General features: G+C 41.1%; 1 protein-coding gene across 6 annotated transcripts; it reads right to left on the reverse strand.

The window, feature by feature from the left end:
* Positions 1-433: 433 nt before the first annotated feature.
* Positions 434-17737, reverse strand: mapk8b (mitogen-activated protein kinase 8b). 6 transcript variants are annotated; one of them, XM_035405196.1, is made up of 12 exons: positions 17554-17737; positions 13504-13682; positions 13115-13244; positions 12653-12711; positions 11238-11376; positions 10240-10405; positions 8564-8635; positions 7396-7578; positions 6802-6926; positions 5309-5372; positions 5066-5143; positions 434-3740 (listed from the first exon to the last, which is right to left on the reverse strand). In XM_035405196.1, exons 2-12 carry the CDS (start codon positions 13623-13625, stop codon positions 3595-3597), a joined length of 1284 nt encoding a protein of 427 aa, XP_035261087.1. In that variant the 5' UTR covers positions 13626-13682; positions 17554-17737; the 3' UTR covers positions 434-3594. The 6 variants fall into 6 exon arrangements, with proteins under 6 accessions (XP_035261087.1, XP_035261086.1, XP_035261089.1 ...); XM_035405195.1 differs by lacking the exon at positions 8564-8635 and adding an exon at positions 9651-9722; XM_035405198.1 differs by lacking the exons at positions 8564-8635; positions 17554-17737 and adding exons at positions 9651-9722; positions 17484-17505.
* Positions 17738-18425: the final 688 nt, after the last annotated feature.

Raw genomic sequence — 18425 nt, forward strand, 5'->3', positions numbered from 1 at the left:
TATTTGTTTTGCGCAATCGTGTTGAATTATCCATTCAAATTTGTGCATAATAAAACTAACTAAAAAAAAAAAAATTTTAAAAAAGCCTAAATTCTTTTGATTGGTCGGAATATTAATGCAAAGGACATATGTGATCACTTCTTCCTTATAAGCATCAACTGCCAAAGGTAGTGTCAACACAACCTCACATAAGCCACTGAATCTTGTAATAGAATTTTTTGATGCAATTTTGATGCATTCGGAGCAGCATATTGTGCCTACAATATAGAATAAAGAACTGATCATTTAAATTTGAATGTACAATCTAACAATAACCACCACAAGGGGTTCCCAAATTCACAAATGGATGACTGGTTTTCATCATTACGGAAACAACAATTCTTCCAACTTCAACTAAAACTCAGGCTTGCAAATTAAAGGACCAACGCGCATATCAAATTCAATTATTTATTTGCATTACATGTTTCTTTAAAATTGGCATTATTGAATCCCAGTGCATACATTCCAATAGTGCACTTTTCATAGTCTGTGGTAGAGAATACCCAGATCCAGGAATTCCTAATGACCTGCATGGCTGGCCTTACAAGCAAACATTACAAACCAGCACCATAGTTACATGAGCTTGTTTTAGGCATTTACATATTTTCGGTATTACTTATTTGGCCTCACCATCTAATGATCGAAATATATCTGGCCATGCATATGATCTCCGGACGCTGTCTTCTGGGCACAGATATTAGGACTGGCAAGGCTTGATTACATTACATCATGACTATTATCGAGTCACAGAGAACCGTTCTAATTTATAAAAAGGAAAACATGGATCGACAGTACCAAACATTATTCTACCTTCAGAAAACATACATCTACATGGCTATATCCACCACTGACTACTTGCACAATTTGCAGAAGGTATTGCACATGAACTGTTTAAAAAAAAAAAAAAAAAAAGAAAAAGAAATAGAACAAAAGAAAAATATACATGATCATTTTTTTCTTTACTTCTAGGTGAAGTATACATTACATACAATACTAGAAGTCTCCTAACATTGACAATTGTACACTTTCAAATAAATAAATAATGAAAATTTGTATTCACATTTCTACACCTAATAATGTGGGCAGCTAAGTAACCAAGAACTTAAACAAATTTAGTGTGAGGTAGTTCATCAAAGCCTACTTTAATTGGGATTATTTTGTATTTTGAAAGATGCGCAACAGTAAAAGCATGAGAAAAGCTACCCTAAAATACCATGTCTCCTGTAGTGGGATAGAGGACAGACCAAAAAAAAACCCCAAAATTAAGAGCACTTAAAACAAATAGTAAAAAAAAATATTTTAAAGGAATCATCTAATGTACTGAGTCAGCTACTTGGACAATGGACGCCTTGTGTGGGTTAGCGTAACATAGATGCTTCCGATTTCCCGGACATTCTCCACCACTTCCTCACGTTCCCATACGCTCGGTTACACGTCACTTTACATTCTGAAACACCGCGCTCAGAAACGGCTGAACATTTTTTCCGGCAAGACCAGTTATTCTTTTCTAACCTTCAGCTACAGTATTTCAAACTGCCAGACAAGAGCGCAGAGCAATATTTTATCAAGGTACAAGGAAGTACTGTCGACAGCAACAGTACCATTTAAATTGAACTATATAAAGCTGAAAACCATACAATAACGATCACTCGTCATTAAAAAAAATCTCTTTGATGAAAAACCTTGATAAAACTTCCCTCGGAATTATCAAACATGTGCTATAACTTGCTTCCTTTTTTTAAACATACTTTGACCTTTCAGGAGACTGCCACTTCCAACTGTGGGTTATAACCAACGCAGTAGAAAAATAGATACTTCACTTGTGATAAGAACCACCTCAAATCTGATTGAATATTGCGGAAATACTGGCACTAAATTTCACACACACCGTGTACCTCGAAAACATCAAATCCTTTTCTTCTAGTACATCTTGTACGGGAATGAATGCATGACAACTACAGGCACTTTTCCTTTTATAACTAAAATAAAAGACTTGCAATTATGCCATTTATTGCATACAATTTTGATATTTTGTCTTGATTTTTCGTTACTGGTGCTTCTATTCCTTGTATGTTGTCAGCAAAGGGCAAATTAATTTACAGCGCACACATGCGTTGATACATCCTGTATTAGGTCTCCAACTGGTTTTATTGTCAGGATTCCAGTTTCTTTTGTTCATTTTCATTTTATGTGAATCAGGAGAGCACAAAATGCTCATCAAAAAATGTAAACATACTGCGAGTTGACACAGGAAATACTAATAACGGAAGAACACACACTAAATAAGCGTTGTAAGATACTATTAGAACCACACTTCCAGGAAAATGTCTTTTTAAAGGGGATTTCTAAACAGGATTGCTATCTGTAACACTGTAAACTGGCAGCATGCAGAAAATGTACCTGTATTTTGTTCTTATCACTAGGCACTGCAACATCTCCAGAGTCCAATGACTTTCTTCACACCAGTTAAAATTCGAAATAATGAAGTTTGGAGGAAAAGAATACCAGTTGAACAATGCACACTTTGTCAATGCTTTGCCCAGTTTCCACACATAACCTGTTCCAAATAATGACACAAAACTCATCTTCAGCTTCACTCTGTGTTGTCAGGTTGGGAATAATCTCCCTCCATTTTGAAAGCAAGATGCATCTGCAGAAAATAATCATGATGCTAACCAATGCAGGCAAGTAAGCATTGCATTAAGCACGAAGCCAAATTGAACTCTATTCTGAAGGCTTTTAGTTGCCTTTCAATACACTTGTAAATTTTAGCCAAAAATTATGAACCAAATAATCCAATGAGATTTCAAAATGTGTCATTAAAACACTTAACAGCAAACAAGTAGGAGTCTAGCAATTAAGTAGCCTGAGGGCCAACCAATAGTTTTAAAAGTCTCAATAAATATTCTTTTAAGACAACTAAAATGAGTAAAAAAACAGTTGTCTCAACCTGAAAACTTTACAAGGAAGCATTAAAGCAAAAAACAGAAAGTTAATTCTGAACAAATGTTTGCCAAATATACTTAAAACCTACCAAATGGATGTAAATATTCCATAAAGTATACACTCTGTGATCATAACAGAAATAAAATTGCTTCTTTGACTTTTGAAGCAGACAATGGAGAATACTAAAATGACACATACTTAACTTCACTTAAAAATGGCTCACCGCACACTCAAATGAAAAATAAAATATTTAAAAATATATTTACCATAAAATCTTTACAAATTATCTCAATCATTCTACAACATGGCAAATTGGCAGAGCAGTAACCAAAAAAAATTATAAAATAAAAATCAGCTTGTGAGTGTACTCAAAAATGCTCACAGTCGCTAGCTAGCTGGATACCTTAGTGTTTAAAAACATACTATCGTTCTTCGCTTCTTTCCAGATGGACAAATAAGATATTCCACAATATTTTACAGGCTAAAACCAATGAGCATTCTGGGGAGAAAACAAGAAAATGTTGCATTTAAAAAAAAGAATAATTTAAATAAACTGGCCTAAATTCTATACCATCGAACACAAACAGTGGGGCCGAGACGGGTTGATAGTCATCTGCAGCAGCCCAGGGGTCCTGCTGAGGTCTCTAAACTGCTGTCGGTGTCGGAAGCCAGGGTCGGGTCGGTGGACATGGAGGACACATCGTTGACGGACGAGGACGACGACGGATGCTGGGAGCCGTTGATTACTGCTGCACCTGCGCTATGAGAAACAGAGTATTAAATCAGAAATGTAACGCGGTGCTGGGGGGCGGGGGGGGGGGGGGGGGGTGGGGGGTGGAGGCCCTGACCCTCTAGCGACCCCAGAGCGACGCGGATGGGACCAAGCTTTCCAACGCCATTTTGTGGTGCGTCAAAAACCGAAATAACAAGTGGCAGGGAGCTATAACGGCTCAGAGGAAAACCCTTCGTAATGTATCCTGCGCCTGGATCCAGAAAAATACACAGGTGTGGAGGTCTGTTCGTGAAACGTCTCTCTTTCTGCCATTCAGGGCTAAAAAACGCGCCCGCTCGGGTCCCCGGAAAAATAAAACGCTCCGTACTGTTAAGTCATTTTAGATGTCACCCCGTTGCCATGGCTTCCAATTAAGCGGCGCCACCGTCGGGCCCCTCTCTTCTGTCGCCCCGTGGGGACAGGGAAGCGGGAGCAGGCACACCGTTGCGTGACCGCGGGAGAAACAGCTGTACCCCGCTGCATTATTAACGGCCTCCCCGCGAGCTCGGCCCCGCCACCGTGCGTCACCGCAAACGCCCAAAAGCTCATCCCCGCGAAGGGCGAACCGCGGGCCACGAGCTCAGCTTAGCTCGGACTCCCGTTTCCCCACGACGTCGCATCCGAACATTTTTCTTTTCATTTAATACTTTGAACGTTTAAAGTTGAATTACGCTTAATGCAAAGCTGACTGGCTCTGAGAGCTTCTGTGAGTCTCTCTGAGGTCAAAAATAACCCTTCTGAGAAACCCCTCAAGAGGACTACAACAAAATTGGCAATTTCATTTTAAAAAATACCTTTCGAATACATAGTTATGAGTTACTCAGAGGTGCCACAGAAATGAATTACAGTCCCTTATGTTTTATAACAGTGAGGCAAATCCACAAACATGGAACTTGAAATGAAAGGAACTTGAAGTGTCCTTACCAAGTTCAGCTTGCAACTGTCAAATATGTACAAGCAAAAATTAAAGAGAAGAGAGAGCTGTCATGTTAAAAGCCAGTTTGCTTCCTAAGAGGAAACAGAGGACTGTTTAACACACATCTAAGGTTGATGAAGTGTGCGCATTAGCCTAAGAGGCAGGTTGACAGTTTTAAATCTGTGTTATGGCAGGAAAACACTTATGTAATTAAACAGAGCACAAGCACTTTGTTTTTTACTGATTCGAGATGAGAATATACTGCAGACCTAACATATATTCTTATACTGCAGTCCCATACAATTGTCCACACACACAAAAGAATCAAATGACTTTAAAATGGATATTCTGTTTTTTCTCATTTGTTTGTAACAGAAGCTCAGTTAACTAACCTAAAGAGGCTGGTTGTCCTCGGATCACTCCATTCTTCACCCTCTCTTCCCAGTCCAGGACCTCCTTGTATATCAACTCTGGAACGGAGAGAGGAGGAGGGAGAGAGACAAGAAGAGAGAGGAGAAGAGAGGACGATAAAGATGGAGTTGGAACCTGATCTCATCGATTTAATTCATTACTTGCTGTCGCGTCGCGCAGAGATCAGGTTATACTGCTGTGAATGAATTCGCCGATCCCTCTACCTTTCCACTCCTCCACCGTGTGCTCCCTCTCGTCCAGCTGCTTGTCCGTGATCAGCGGCGGCGGCTGAAACAGGGGGACACACGCGGGCGGGTCACACACGCGATCGCTCGGACCAACCGTCCACAAAATGACCACGAAAAACCTGCCGTTCACCGCTATCTGGTCACGACGATCGTGAAACAGCAAGATATTGGCTGTCCGGGAAATTTAATGAATTGTTCGGAAAAATGAGGTAACAAGACAGTTCTACAAAAACACCACTACAGGTATCTGCCTAGAGAGGAATCAATTACCACTGTATTAAATGGGATAGCCTTCATTTTTAAAAGCAGACCATCTTTAAATTCTAAGCAACGAATAGGGTCTTTTAATGGTTTGGCCCACAAGACTGAGATAATTACACTTTATAGCATTTTCAACCAGGGGTACAGTAGACCCAGGAGTACATAAAATGGCATATGATGAAAACAACCAAAGGGGTAACTGAATGAAAAGCCTTAGAATAATAATGGAGCTTGGGATAAGTTTATTACTGCCTTCATAAATGTGTCATAAACACATTGATTAATCATTCATAATGAAATGAAAGCCTTTATGAAATATGACACAGCATGCTATTCTCAACTGTGAAATAAATAGCCTTGTTTAATTATTATTAATGATTCATAAATATCTTAAGCGGTGGTAATGAAGGAGCTATGCATGCTCTGGTAAAGGCTTTATGGTTTTTTGTTTTGAACTGCCACCTCTATTTCAAAGGGATGCCGGTGTATGCATCTGGTGCTTTCTGACAATAAGGACCACAAGAAATGGTTTTGAAGATGAACCCGTCCCGATATACTCGAGATGCCATCGCTCTCGGAGACAGAGCCGGCTGAAAAGCCCAAGTGTCAGCTCTCATCCGCCGCGCCGCGCCGCTCCGTGCGCTCTCCCCCCCGCGCCAAATCAACATTTCACACACGCACTTCAAACGGCAGTCTGGAGCTCCGCTGCTTTATTCATGAGGCCTGCCCTTTAAGGCCCGCCTGTCAATCAACGGCGCCTTGTGATTACAGCCGAAAAGTGTGAAGTCAGCCGGGGTACCTTAGGTTAACCCTGCCTTCCGCCGACAGTGTGCGCGCTGGCTAGCAGCCGTCTTTAGTGAGGGATACGCCTCTCTTCTATTTCCCGCTAGCTCTCCTGTAGCACGATGTGCCGGGTAGAGCGGGGAAAAGTGACGGGCTTGCAGATGCAGGGAGAAGAGCGTGAAAGGCAGCTGCGGTGCTCCTCGCACGGACATGGACTGGTCAGAAGTCAAAAGGCACAACGAGCAAATCCAAACTGGGGGAAAAAAATGTCGGGCCAAGCTAATTAATTCGATTAATAACCGAGCTGCTGAAGGCTGTATGATGGCCCTATCAAGACACCGTGAGCTGAGACGCAGCAAAGAGACTGGCGATGCGCTGCCCCCCGGGCCAGGAATAAGTCGCTCCGATTGCCTGGAGCCACTTACCGCCTCCACTTCCGCTGGGTCATACCACACGTTGATGTAGGGGTGCTGCAGGGCCTCGTCCACAGAGATCCGCTTGGACGCATCTATTACCAGCATTTTGGACAGCAGGTCTCTGGCCTGGCTCGCTGTGAATGACAATTTACGGAAAAGCAAATGTGCCAGCGTGTACTCATGAGCAGATTTGCCATGTCACAATTTTTGAAACCACAGACAAATGAGTGCTGCCAAAAGAAATACCATATCTGAGAAAGCTACATAAGCTACAACTTTAAATCAAGGCAGAATGAAATACTTAAATATGGGTTTAATAAAAATGTTCATGGTCACAGGTTTAAGCAAATACAGAAAGCCTTGGTATAAGAAAAGGCTTATTAAAAGCTGAAGGTATAAGAAGAATTTAAGGCTAGGGTTTAAGAAAACACTCTCACAGGGTACATTAAATTAACTTAAGTCCTAGACATAATAAACGCTAAAGCTAGGCCAGAAGTTTAAAGCCAGAATACAAGGACCTAAGCACATAGACAGGAGAATTAATGCTCCGGATTACAACGCTGTGCCCTTTATAATAGAGCTTGGTTGTAGAAAAGATCTTACCTTTCAGTTTGTTGTGCTCCGAGTCGGCAGGGAACAGGACGTCGGGGAAAAGCTTCTCGAAGCTGTACCCAGCATACCGGGGCCTGTTCTCCACGTAGGTCCGGACCGACTGGTTGAGCTTCATCAGAAACTCCTGCGACGGGGTTCCTAACTGCTCTATAACTTTATTCCACTGATCAATATCTACACCCGTACATGTAAGAAAAAACACTGGCGTGTTTTCAAGAGCAATCAGGTATTTTCCACATCTTTTGCCATATGGCAAACCGTCCGAAAGGCTTTTTTTATGCGGCAGGACACAGAAAAAAGAATGGCAATTGCATCCACATTTATGGCACACAAACGAAACACTGATTAATGGCAGACCTATACAAGAGTTTCTGCTTGATTATTTACAAAGTATACATGATCAGCATACAGTGGCATTCCTGCTTGCAGACTGCACAATTACTGCAGCAAGAACTATGCATTACCATTGGTCAGGTACACCTGAAGTAATATCGAAAGAATAAATGAAACCTTTGCGTAAAGATCTAGAAACACAAGTAAATACGAACTGAATTGTCTCAGAACATGAAGTCTTTCCATGCTGTTTTCAGTGCACAAACACGGGCTGAAATAGCTTCACAGTTACAGATGGCAGAGGACAGTGTAAGCGATCTCCTCTGGTGCGGGCGAGCCAGCACACATCATTTCAGGCTCTCAAGACTGTATTAACAACCCACCAATCATCAGCCAGCGCTTTACCATCAGGCTCAAGAGACACACCTCCCCGTTCCATTTAGAATGTTGAGCCTTTTATTAAAGCATTCCTAGAGAGATAAACTGGGAGGGCGGGACAGATCGCACTTGCAAAGAAGCCTTTAACCCTTTAAGGTGTAAGATCACAAAAATGGGATTAGAATGTTCTGCACTGAACATTCTAATGCTGATGTCACAATCACTACTGGTAACTGAAAGCAATGGAGTTCTAGAACACAGACTGAATTAAAAAAAAAAAAAAAAAAACATTCCGAAGAATGTTCGAAGGATTTAAGAACTAGCACAGCGAAAGTGAAGTTTGAAAGGAGGGTGGAGGGAAGGAGCGGGGGGCAGGGAGGTGAAAGAGGGGAGGGCCCATCACACACACGCTGAAGATGAGGAGGCCATGAAACTCAGGTAAGGATACGATCTGTGCCCGGAAACAACACACTACCTCTCACCATTTCTGCCATGATGCAGCCAATTGACCAGACATCAACTGAAAAAATGAAATGACATGAAATTAACATGCGGAACAAAAACAATAAAACTGGGGGAGAAATAAAGTGACACGCACAGAGGGATGATGGCACAGTGAATAAAACACAGGAAATGAACGCCATGCAACTGCTGTCAGTGTCCAACCACAAGTTAAGTCAAATTTAAAAAATTTATAAGCTGCGGCTTTTAAGCATTATGATTAAACACTGATTATGGAAAGTATGACTAAGACCGAGCACTTAAAAATGATTGAACAGCATGTGCAAGCAAGACACTGACAATCAAAGGCTTATAAATATTCATGAGTACTTTTGTGATCTTTTCTTTCCAGTGGATGTAAAATAAACAGTACAAACTCCTAAACCCAATGTAATAATTTCTGTACAGAGCCACCCTACATGAGTATACACAGTAATCACACAGGGTGTTAGACAACGCCACAGTGCATAGCAGCACAGAAAGCACAGGGGGGTGCCTCTTCAATCGACTCCAATAGACATGCCAAGATTTACTGTGCTGACGCTGAAGTTAATGCTAATGACCAGTATGCATTTAATGTACTGTGCAAAGTATGTGGTGTTGGGGGAATTTGGGAATTCGGTCTCCAAATCCGAAAAGCAGTGCAGGGGCGGCCATTTCACCCCTGACGAGCAGAAAGTTTCCGACATTCAAAAGCAGACTGCATGGTTTCCATACGCTCCCCTACCTGGGACACTGAGCACCTTTCTTGACCATCACAATGATTGATGAAGAACAATCCATTTATAATTCTCTTTCAAAAAAAACTGAACGCGATTCATTTTCCTTCAACAGTGTGCAAACCAAAAAATGAGCTTACCTCAACATACAAACCAAGTAAGATCGAATCACAAACATGTACGTAACGTTGTTAAACTTAATTTAATTTCAATTTGAATTGACCTCTGAAATTCTGGAATATGAACAAGTCGTCCTTCAAAAAATATTTGGTCAAAATTCAAAGTACAGATAAGCTGCAAGCAGCGTAAGGATACAGTCCCTTCCCGGGAAAAGGATTTTGTGGCGAACCATTTCCGCCATAATGCACCCAACAGACCATATATCCACTAAGCATGTGCAGCGTAGAAGGAAGGAGGAAACATAAGCACAGCAACAAGTCAGCAAGACACGTTATTACCCTCAGGTTAGTGAAGCCCTCATGCAGGCACTGCATTTCGGGGTTCAAAATGGGATTTTATTTCGCCCAAGTGAGTTTTCAAAGTGAACTTCGATGTCTAATGAGTACCAGCATGAGAAGCCTGGGAGACGTGAAACCCAATATCTGTGTGCAAAACATTCTTTCAGAAAAAAGTTTAGACAGGTTAGAAAGCAAGCAAGCAAAGGTAAGCTAGAGCATGCATAGACGACTACATTAATGGTGGCATCTCTATCAGAGTGAGAACATTGTGAACTCTATAAATACACGCACTGGTGATGCTGTGCAGATATTGCCATAGAAGGGTTTCCAAAACACACAAATGCAGCAGATCAAGCTTATTATCCTGCACTAAAGAGAGAGTAAGAAATATGAAGATTTTTTTTTGACAGACGCCGGTGACAGACAGGACAATCCGCAGGACTGACCGTTGGCTTGGTAACCCATTCCGAGGATGACCTCTGGGGCTCTGTAGTAGCGTGTCACCACATACGGAGTCATCAGCAGACCTGTGGCCGCTGTCCTGGCCAATCCAAAGTCCAGGATCTTCAGTGTGCAGTCTGACTTCACTACGATGTTGCTGGGCTTCAAATCCTGAGGGGTAAGCAGGATGAGTAACAGAGAAAGTTTTTTTTTTTTCCTTGTTGCCAGAACATCGACATATCGGAGTCAAACTGACAGGGGGTTTAGCAATCCCTTTGAAGTTCATCAAATTGACAGTGCTCAATGGTTGGTCAACAGCACGGAATCAAAATGGCCATGCTTTTTGAACGACTGCAGCATACTTAACTGGTTTTTTGATCGATTAGTTCAGTTGGCTATATTCTACTGCTAAAACTAAAAATCAACCATGGTTGCTTGAGTCTAGTAGGAACTAAAACCAGCAATGCATTAAACAGGACCAAGATAAAAGAACCTTGTATACACAGCATAAACACATCAAATTTCCAACAAAGATAAAGTCTAACTGTGCAACTGTAAATCATGTTTTAAAAAACCCTGTGTGTTGCTATATTAAGAAAGTGAGCTACACACATCCGGATATATTATACACTTCAGTTCCAAAACATAGGATAGGAGGTGTGGTAGACTACCAATCATTCCACAGAGAAATGCACCAAGCTAAATACTCCCTCTCCCCAGGTTAGTTTAAACATATTTTGCCGCATTTAGCGAAATACTAATTATTTTCATGATTCAGCTAGATGAGCATGATAAAAATGCCTTGTTTGAGAAATGGTCCAGGGTGGCCTTATGTGTGCTGGACCTAAGCTTCAACTCCACAAAACACATCCAGACATCAGAGAAACAGCCCCGGGCAACCAAGGGACATTTCTCTCAGCAGAAGGTCAGTGGGCACTGCCAGTCCTCAGAGAGAGGGGGCAGGTGTGGGGGGTTAGGGATGCGGGAAGGGGGGGGGGCTCACCCTGTGGATGATCCCGGCTGCGTGCAGGTGCTTAATGCCACACAGCATCTGGTACAGCAGGTAGGACAGCCTCTCGTGGTCCAGCTCCATCTGAATGACCTGGCACAGGTTGGCATCCATCAGCTCCATCACAAGGTACCTGGTGACACATGAGCACGGTAGGTTCATCGTCAAGGAACATTCTATCAGCACTACCATAAGACAGCCAATCAGCAGCAATACCTTGCAGTTCGTTGTGATTGATAAAAACACATCACATGATAACACGGAAGCTGTACAGACTGAGTGGCTGTCTAATCAACACGCAATAGATAACAGTCGTTACGGTTTTTTTTCCTCCAGAAGCACTTCCCGCGGCCTCTGAGGCTTGGTTGTTTACTACCTCATCAGGCGTAATTAAAAAGAAAAAGAAGAAAAGAAAGGACCATCTGCACCACATGGTGGTGAAGACCATTATTTAATTCGATAACTATCGTTGTAGTACATCGCCCAGCCCTACCTCTGACTGTAACCTGCCCAATCTCCTTTATTGTTTGCTCTGATAGATCCTCTTCATATTTCTGTTACCATTCATTCTATCTTAACTATTACAACTGGCCAGCCAGAAGATGGGCTCCCGCCTATTGCTGGATTTTTCCTGAGATTTCTTCCCATTGAGGATTCATTTTTTAAATCACCATCGTTTTTCTTCCCACTGAGCAGATTTGTTTGTTTTTTTTAGAGCCTCAATTTCTTGCTTTTTGGAGTTTCAGACCAGGTTTTTGCCCAATTTTCTTTTCTATTTCCACAAATTGAATTCAATTCGACTCAAATATTCTGGCACACAAAGCTGCCCCTGGTCTGATTTGCAGTAACCGATCCAGACGAGCATGTTGCAGATTTTTCTAAATGTGAATAAAAGCACGCCGTTGTCAGCACTGAATAGCAACTACTGCACATAATACTTCCCCGCAGTGATCACGCCTGGTAGTGCATGCGCAAAGCCAGCCACCTATCACCTTCGCCGCACAGAAGTGCGACTTCTCTCAACAGCTGACCACTTTCTCCACGTTTGACACAGCCCGGTTTCCTTTCCTCGCATTTCCTGAATTCAGTTTAGTTAGCCAATGAGCTGAAAGGTTTCAAACTAGCGTGTAGCATTCATGTGACACGTTCTTCCCCGACGACGGAAACAAGCCTACAGCCAAATCATCAGCTAATCAGTTTTGCAACACAAGACCTGTCAGATCACTTGCCAGGCCTGTGGAAATTTCCATCCGTCGCTTACCTTTTCTTATTATTTTAAATTACTCCACTGCCAACAAATGGGAGATATACATATTTAATCAAAAAGTCATGCACGCACGTCTTGAAAAGCAGTAACACACTGTCTGATTTCACTTCGATTTTCATCACACGACAAATAAATTACTCACACATCTTGGAATTCTTCAAGTGTTTTCTGAGGGGTGAATACGTTTAATAAGCCAATAATCTGTGAAAGTAAAAAAATATACATAGAAATTAGTACATTTGTGAGTACAATTTTATTTTGTGCACCTGCCACTCGTACATACTTTTATATTTGCCTTGAGTACTGCGGAAACAGTGCATTCAGTACAGGAACAAATAATCTAAAATGAATAGCCGCTACATTTCTCTGACTCATTTCTCCTGAATAAAATCAATTTTCATTACGACTATTGACCTGGCTCTGCAAAGAAGATGACAACCGCCTCAAATTCCGTGAAAGATGCACACCAAAAACGAACTGAATTCCTGAAAGCCAAACACTAGCCCTTGAATAACAATGTCTTCAAATGACACATAGCATACTTGTAACTAACCAGATGTATTCAAAGGCCAAGTAATAGGGACTTTGGAGGAGTAGGACTTACATTTTTGTGGTTGACACATTTCATGAGCACCAGCTCTCTATAAGCTCTTTTGGCATGGGTTTGATTCTGGAAAGGCCGGCTGAGTTTCTTGATCGCAACATTTCGTTCAAGGTTGTGATCATACGCTGAGCTGAAAGACAAAAATCATTCTGGTTTAATGACGAAGCACATAAATGCGGACTCAATATTCTTAATACTGACATTCTCTCATATGGACTTCCATATAAAACTATTTTGATTAATTATGCTTTTTAGCACAATAACGCAAAATTGCTCATTCTAAATTATCCAGGATGTTTCCATATTCTCAAATGAGGTTGAGACATGAACAAAGACCAATGCTTTCTCCAGAATTTGGTGACACGTTGTACAGGGATAAAGTGGCTCACCAGACGATTCCTTGTGCTCCAGAGCCAATGGGCCTTAAGTTCTGATACCGCTTCAGGACTGTGAATGTTGAATCCCCGACATCTAAACTGTAGTACTCCTTTTCACGCTTATTTCTATTCATGTTGAAATCTGGGCCAGCTCTACTGTGGGCATCCAAGTGAAACTTCTGTCTCAAGACCTAGAATGAAGGACAACAAAACAAACATTACAAATGGTTTCGCAATAAAGAGGACAAACAATATTGCATGTGTATTCTACAAACTTAGGTTATGTTCCACGGCTTCAGAAAGATTACACACACAGTTTGCTGAGGGAAAAAAAAATTCTTCCCATCTTCGTGGTTCCACATTTTACTCCCAAGAATACAAAAAAAGTATATTAAATATCTCTGCAGCACAAATATTTAATATAGCCCATTAACAGAAGGATTCCATTGGCTCATAAAATGTAGGCTATATGAACAAACATCCACACAGGCAAGGATGTGGACGGTGCTTATTGACAATGATTAGGTGCGATACTGCAGGCAGATTCCTGTACCCGGCTAGGTCCGCACATTCATAAATGCTGTCTGTAGTCCTGAAACCAGAAACCCATTATACTCTGTTCCATAAAGGTCTTGGTCTATATTCCTGACAAAAGAATTAGGCTACATGGATTCAATTTTACGGTACATCATAATCAGAAAACACTGCATAGAATATAGTGGAGACAATGTCACATTAAATGGATGTTCGATGGTGTCCTTAAGAGCATTACTTCAAGGCAGGGAGCGGGGTTATGGGCTTTGGTTAAACTCTACAGACAGCTACATGCAAAGCCTCACAAGTACAATCCATTGTATGAAAAAAAAAAAAAAAAGGCACACTGTATAAGCAATTAGAGAAGCTGGCTGACACAAAACAGGGCCAATTTATCTGATCTGGGGCTAAGAGACAAATCATTATTTCAATTTTGGAAAATGCAGCGAAGGCGCTCGTTCTGGCTGATGGACGTGCGATAAACAGACCGCGACCTGACCTCCGTGCGCTTCCATTTTCTCCTTCCCCACGAAGGGAACGGCATTATTTTTCCGTTCACAATATAAGAGATGGCCGCAGCCTCAAGGCCTAATATGAGCTGGAGAAGCTAAAAATGGGTCTGAAGCACTACAAAGGGTATTGCGATGTGAAAGGCGAAAAATATTCCCCGCAGATGGGGCGGCTAATGAACAGGCTACCAAGTGTGGGCATGTACACGATCTCAGAAAAGAGAGCGCGACAATAAATAAAAAACTGTAACACATCCCGTTTCAACACGTTTCCTAAACCACAACTTGTAAAACACAGATGAAATTAGGAATGCTAACTGTCAACAGCCAAAAGCGGTTAATCCTGCCAAACAAAGTCTACAAAACAGAGAAACGTAGGCCCAATCGCATATCTTTCGCTGACCCATGGCAGGTTTCTCTCTCTCTCTCTCTCTCTCGCCTCACTCCCTCCCTCTCTCTCTCACAACAAGCTGAAGTCCACAGATATATGAAGCAAGCAGAATCACAGTGACATGTTTGCACAGTGCACCTCAGTAGGCAGGGCAAGTTTATTTCATATCCTGGTCATTTGTGGAGGATGGAGCATACAAACTGAAAGCCACAAATGTGGAGGGAACCAATGCTGTTCTGCATCTAGAGGACAGTGCAGTGATGGTTGGTCTTAAACTATTCTCAGAATATGGCATTGGGTCTAACTATTAGGCAGGACAGTGGCATGAACACACAGGCAAGCAGGCCAAAAAGTGTAGCCATTTCAGATTAAATAGGCTATCTGGTATGGGCACTTGCTACACTTCAAAGAAAAGCAGGCTCACGTAATTCGGTTTTATGTGGCTGAGCACTGTGTCCAAAATGTCAAAACCGATGAAATGTGAAGAAGAAGCACTTGGTTTTGCTGACAGGATTCCCCCGTCTGGCTCTTCAAGATACTTTTCAATTACATAAAGAATTTAAAGAGCTAATAATTATGACACACTCACAAACCACAAAAAAATTCAGTTATCTAATAATATGCTCTTCTGATGCCTTAAGTACATATTGACCAAATTAATAGAAAAAAGCAACAGATATTCCAGATATGGAGTTAAATTAAGACAAATCTCCCATCTATCTATTTAGCACAGATGTGTCATCCATCCAAACAATGGCACTTTGTCATTCCGGCACAATCATCATTATCAGTTTTTTTTTTTTTTTTTTGGTAGGGCTAGGACGTTTCTGACGTCCTGTGTATAATTAACATGCATAATTAACATAACATCTAAAATATTTAGCACGGGGAGATACAGCCTATGCAGGAGTAAAATGCACATTTAAATCTGAAGACCAAAAAGATAGATGAGATGGAACTCTAATTTCACAGAATATTGGACAGTAGCAACTTGACGAAGTGGTAAACGTTATATCGTCTATAATATTTGAGATCTATGGGCAGTCCATTCATTCAGTACTTTATATACCACTGACACTGTCTGAAAAGCAAGTTGATCAAACCATACATTATAAGCTATAGATAAACGCACCCTAAATTAATTTACAGCTTATCCTCGAATTAACCTATTTTAATTCATTATGATTAATAATAATAATAATAATAATAATAATAATAATTTAAAAAAAACACCCGTAGGGGTACGGAAGAACCATTAGCCTACCCTATATCACCGTCAATGTAACTATACCATTCTGAACAGCATCATTTAAAAGGACCCTAAGGCTATTCGAATCAAAATTCATCGTTAACTCTTTGCAGGCCTGAACAAAACCGCACCCATCGATTCCCCCCAAAAATATGAAACATCTACCTTTCTTGGCGATAGACGAGCGCAGCGACCTGGACGTCTCAAAACGTACTACTCCTGAAGATTCCTATGCAATTCAATTGCGTTCGCATCATGCCCACTGATTTTACCAAATTAACAACTGCTTTTTCGATGTGGTTGCTGATTACATATTTTTCGATCAATAATCATTACAAATCAGCAGTGAGCTACATTTTGAAAGCAACATATTCATGCACATCCCATGTTTCCGCTTTTCGTACTATTATGCTAAACGCTGAAAATACTTTAATTCTCGTCACACACCCATGCCTGCCTGTGTTATTACCACAGCAGTACAGCTTTTGACTATCGGTTAGTGATAGCCTTCAGTATGGTTCTCAATATCCGCAAGCAACCTCCATCCATGTCAATTCAAGTCAGGTGCCTACGTTAATTCGCATATTGCTAAACATCGCTTTCAAATCATCAAAATGTGACCAGTTTGCGGAATTGATATGGGCTCACAATGTCAAACCACAGCAAATCCCGACGCTGTGCAGGTGCTGCATTCTCAAATCAAATTCAGCAGCTAGCGAGAAACAAATATGATAGGCAATGGTTTTGACTATAAACCCATTCATTGTAAAAGGCTAATTAATCAGTTGACCTTGTGCAATAATACCGCTACTAGATATAACATTTAGTTCATATTAACGGTATACACAGACGTACATAGGTATAACCCCTTAGCGAATCAAGTGATAATTAGCCGCTGGTAAGCTTTATAAAAAGCGACGTCAAATTTTGCTGGGTAATCTTATCAAAATGTAGGCTATATTAACAACACCAGACATCCCAGTAGTGACATTCGGCCAGAGCTAGCAACGCCTAACTAGCTTGCCCCTGCATTATTTCATTATTTGGAACGGAGCTGATCAGGCTACTATGTAGCAAACTACAAGCTAGCTAGTTTTCCAACGACATACTGTGTTGCCTTCAACACTACAGGATATTTTGAAGCGCAACAACTAAGCTCGGAAACATGAAATAATAATTTAGTCTCATGACAATTAATTGACCTGTTACAAGTAACAACATGCGTTGAGACATTTATCACACGTAAATACAATGATCGAAAAATCACAAAATGATCCAGCTAATGTATTCTGTGTTGTGTACGACTCACCAGCAGCAGCACCCTCCCCCACTGCTAACAATAACATGTCTTTTAAAAAATATATGTAACGCTTTCTTACCTCCACCAACGAAAAACGAAAGTATTGACTCGCCCTAAATCCACTTTCAATACCAGTCTGTTCAAATCCACCACTAAATATTTACGTACTATTATTACTAATAATTTCTTCCAAGAAACACAACCACTGAATTCACTGCGTTTCTTTTCACTGGCAGGCCTTGCACTGCAGAAGAGTTGTGTTCTACGTCACGTAATCTCGGCGCTTCCGTGACGAGCAGTTTCTGCCATTTTACACAGTGGTTGTCAAGGGCCTTGGCGAATGATGTTGCAATGCTGAAATGCTGACAGTAACAGGGGAGGGTGTTATAATACGCATAGCTCCTGATTTATTCTGCAAAATGTAATTGACCTCGTTTAATTGCTATCTATCTATCTATCTACCAAGCTTTATCTACTTCTATATGCAAGTTTCCCTAGGATGATAATAACATATCATTAGATTAATCATAATTTACATGGTATTGGCATTAACAGTTTCCTGTGACGCTGACTGACTGCACAAAAGGAAAGGACGGAAGTGTAAAGTGTGCGTGTAATGTAAAAGTGTAAAACAGTTGCCAAATGCAATGTGACCTTGTTGATTTTTTCCACATGACACTTTGGCATGAAAACATAGCAGACAACATCACTGAAGCATCAACATGATAAGATAAGCATGGATAAGCATCAATTTAAATTATCTTGAAGAAACTATTTCTGAAACTAATGGATAATAAAACACAGTGAGGTCACAGCCAACATTAAGGGTGCCTGCTAAACCAATTTATCCAAAAGTGAACCAACGGCAGGTGGGGGCTTTCTCAAAAACAGTACCACATCCAGGGGTGTAGCACAAAATTCTGGGCCCTATACATAAGCAGTCTCTGTGGG

This window comes from Anguilla anguilla, chromosome 2, assembly GCF_013347855.1.
Source record: "Anguilla anguilla isolate fAngAng1 chromosome 2, fAngAng1.pri, whole genome shotgun sequence".
Lineage (NCBI taxonomy): Eukaryota > Metazoa > Chordata > Actinopteri > Anguilliformes > Anguillidae > Anguilla > Anguilla anguilla.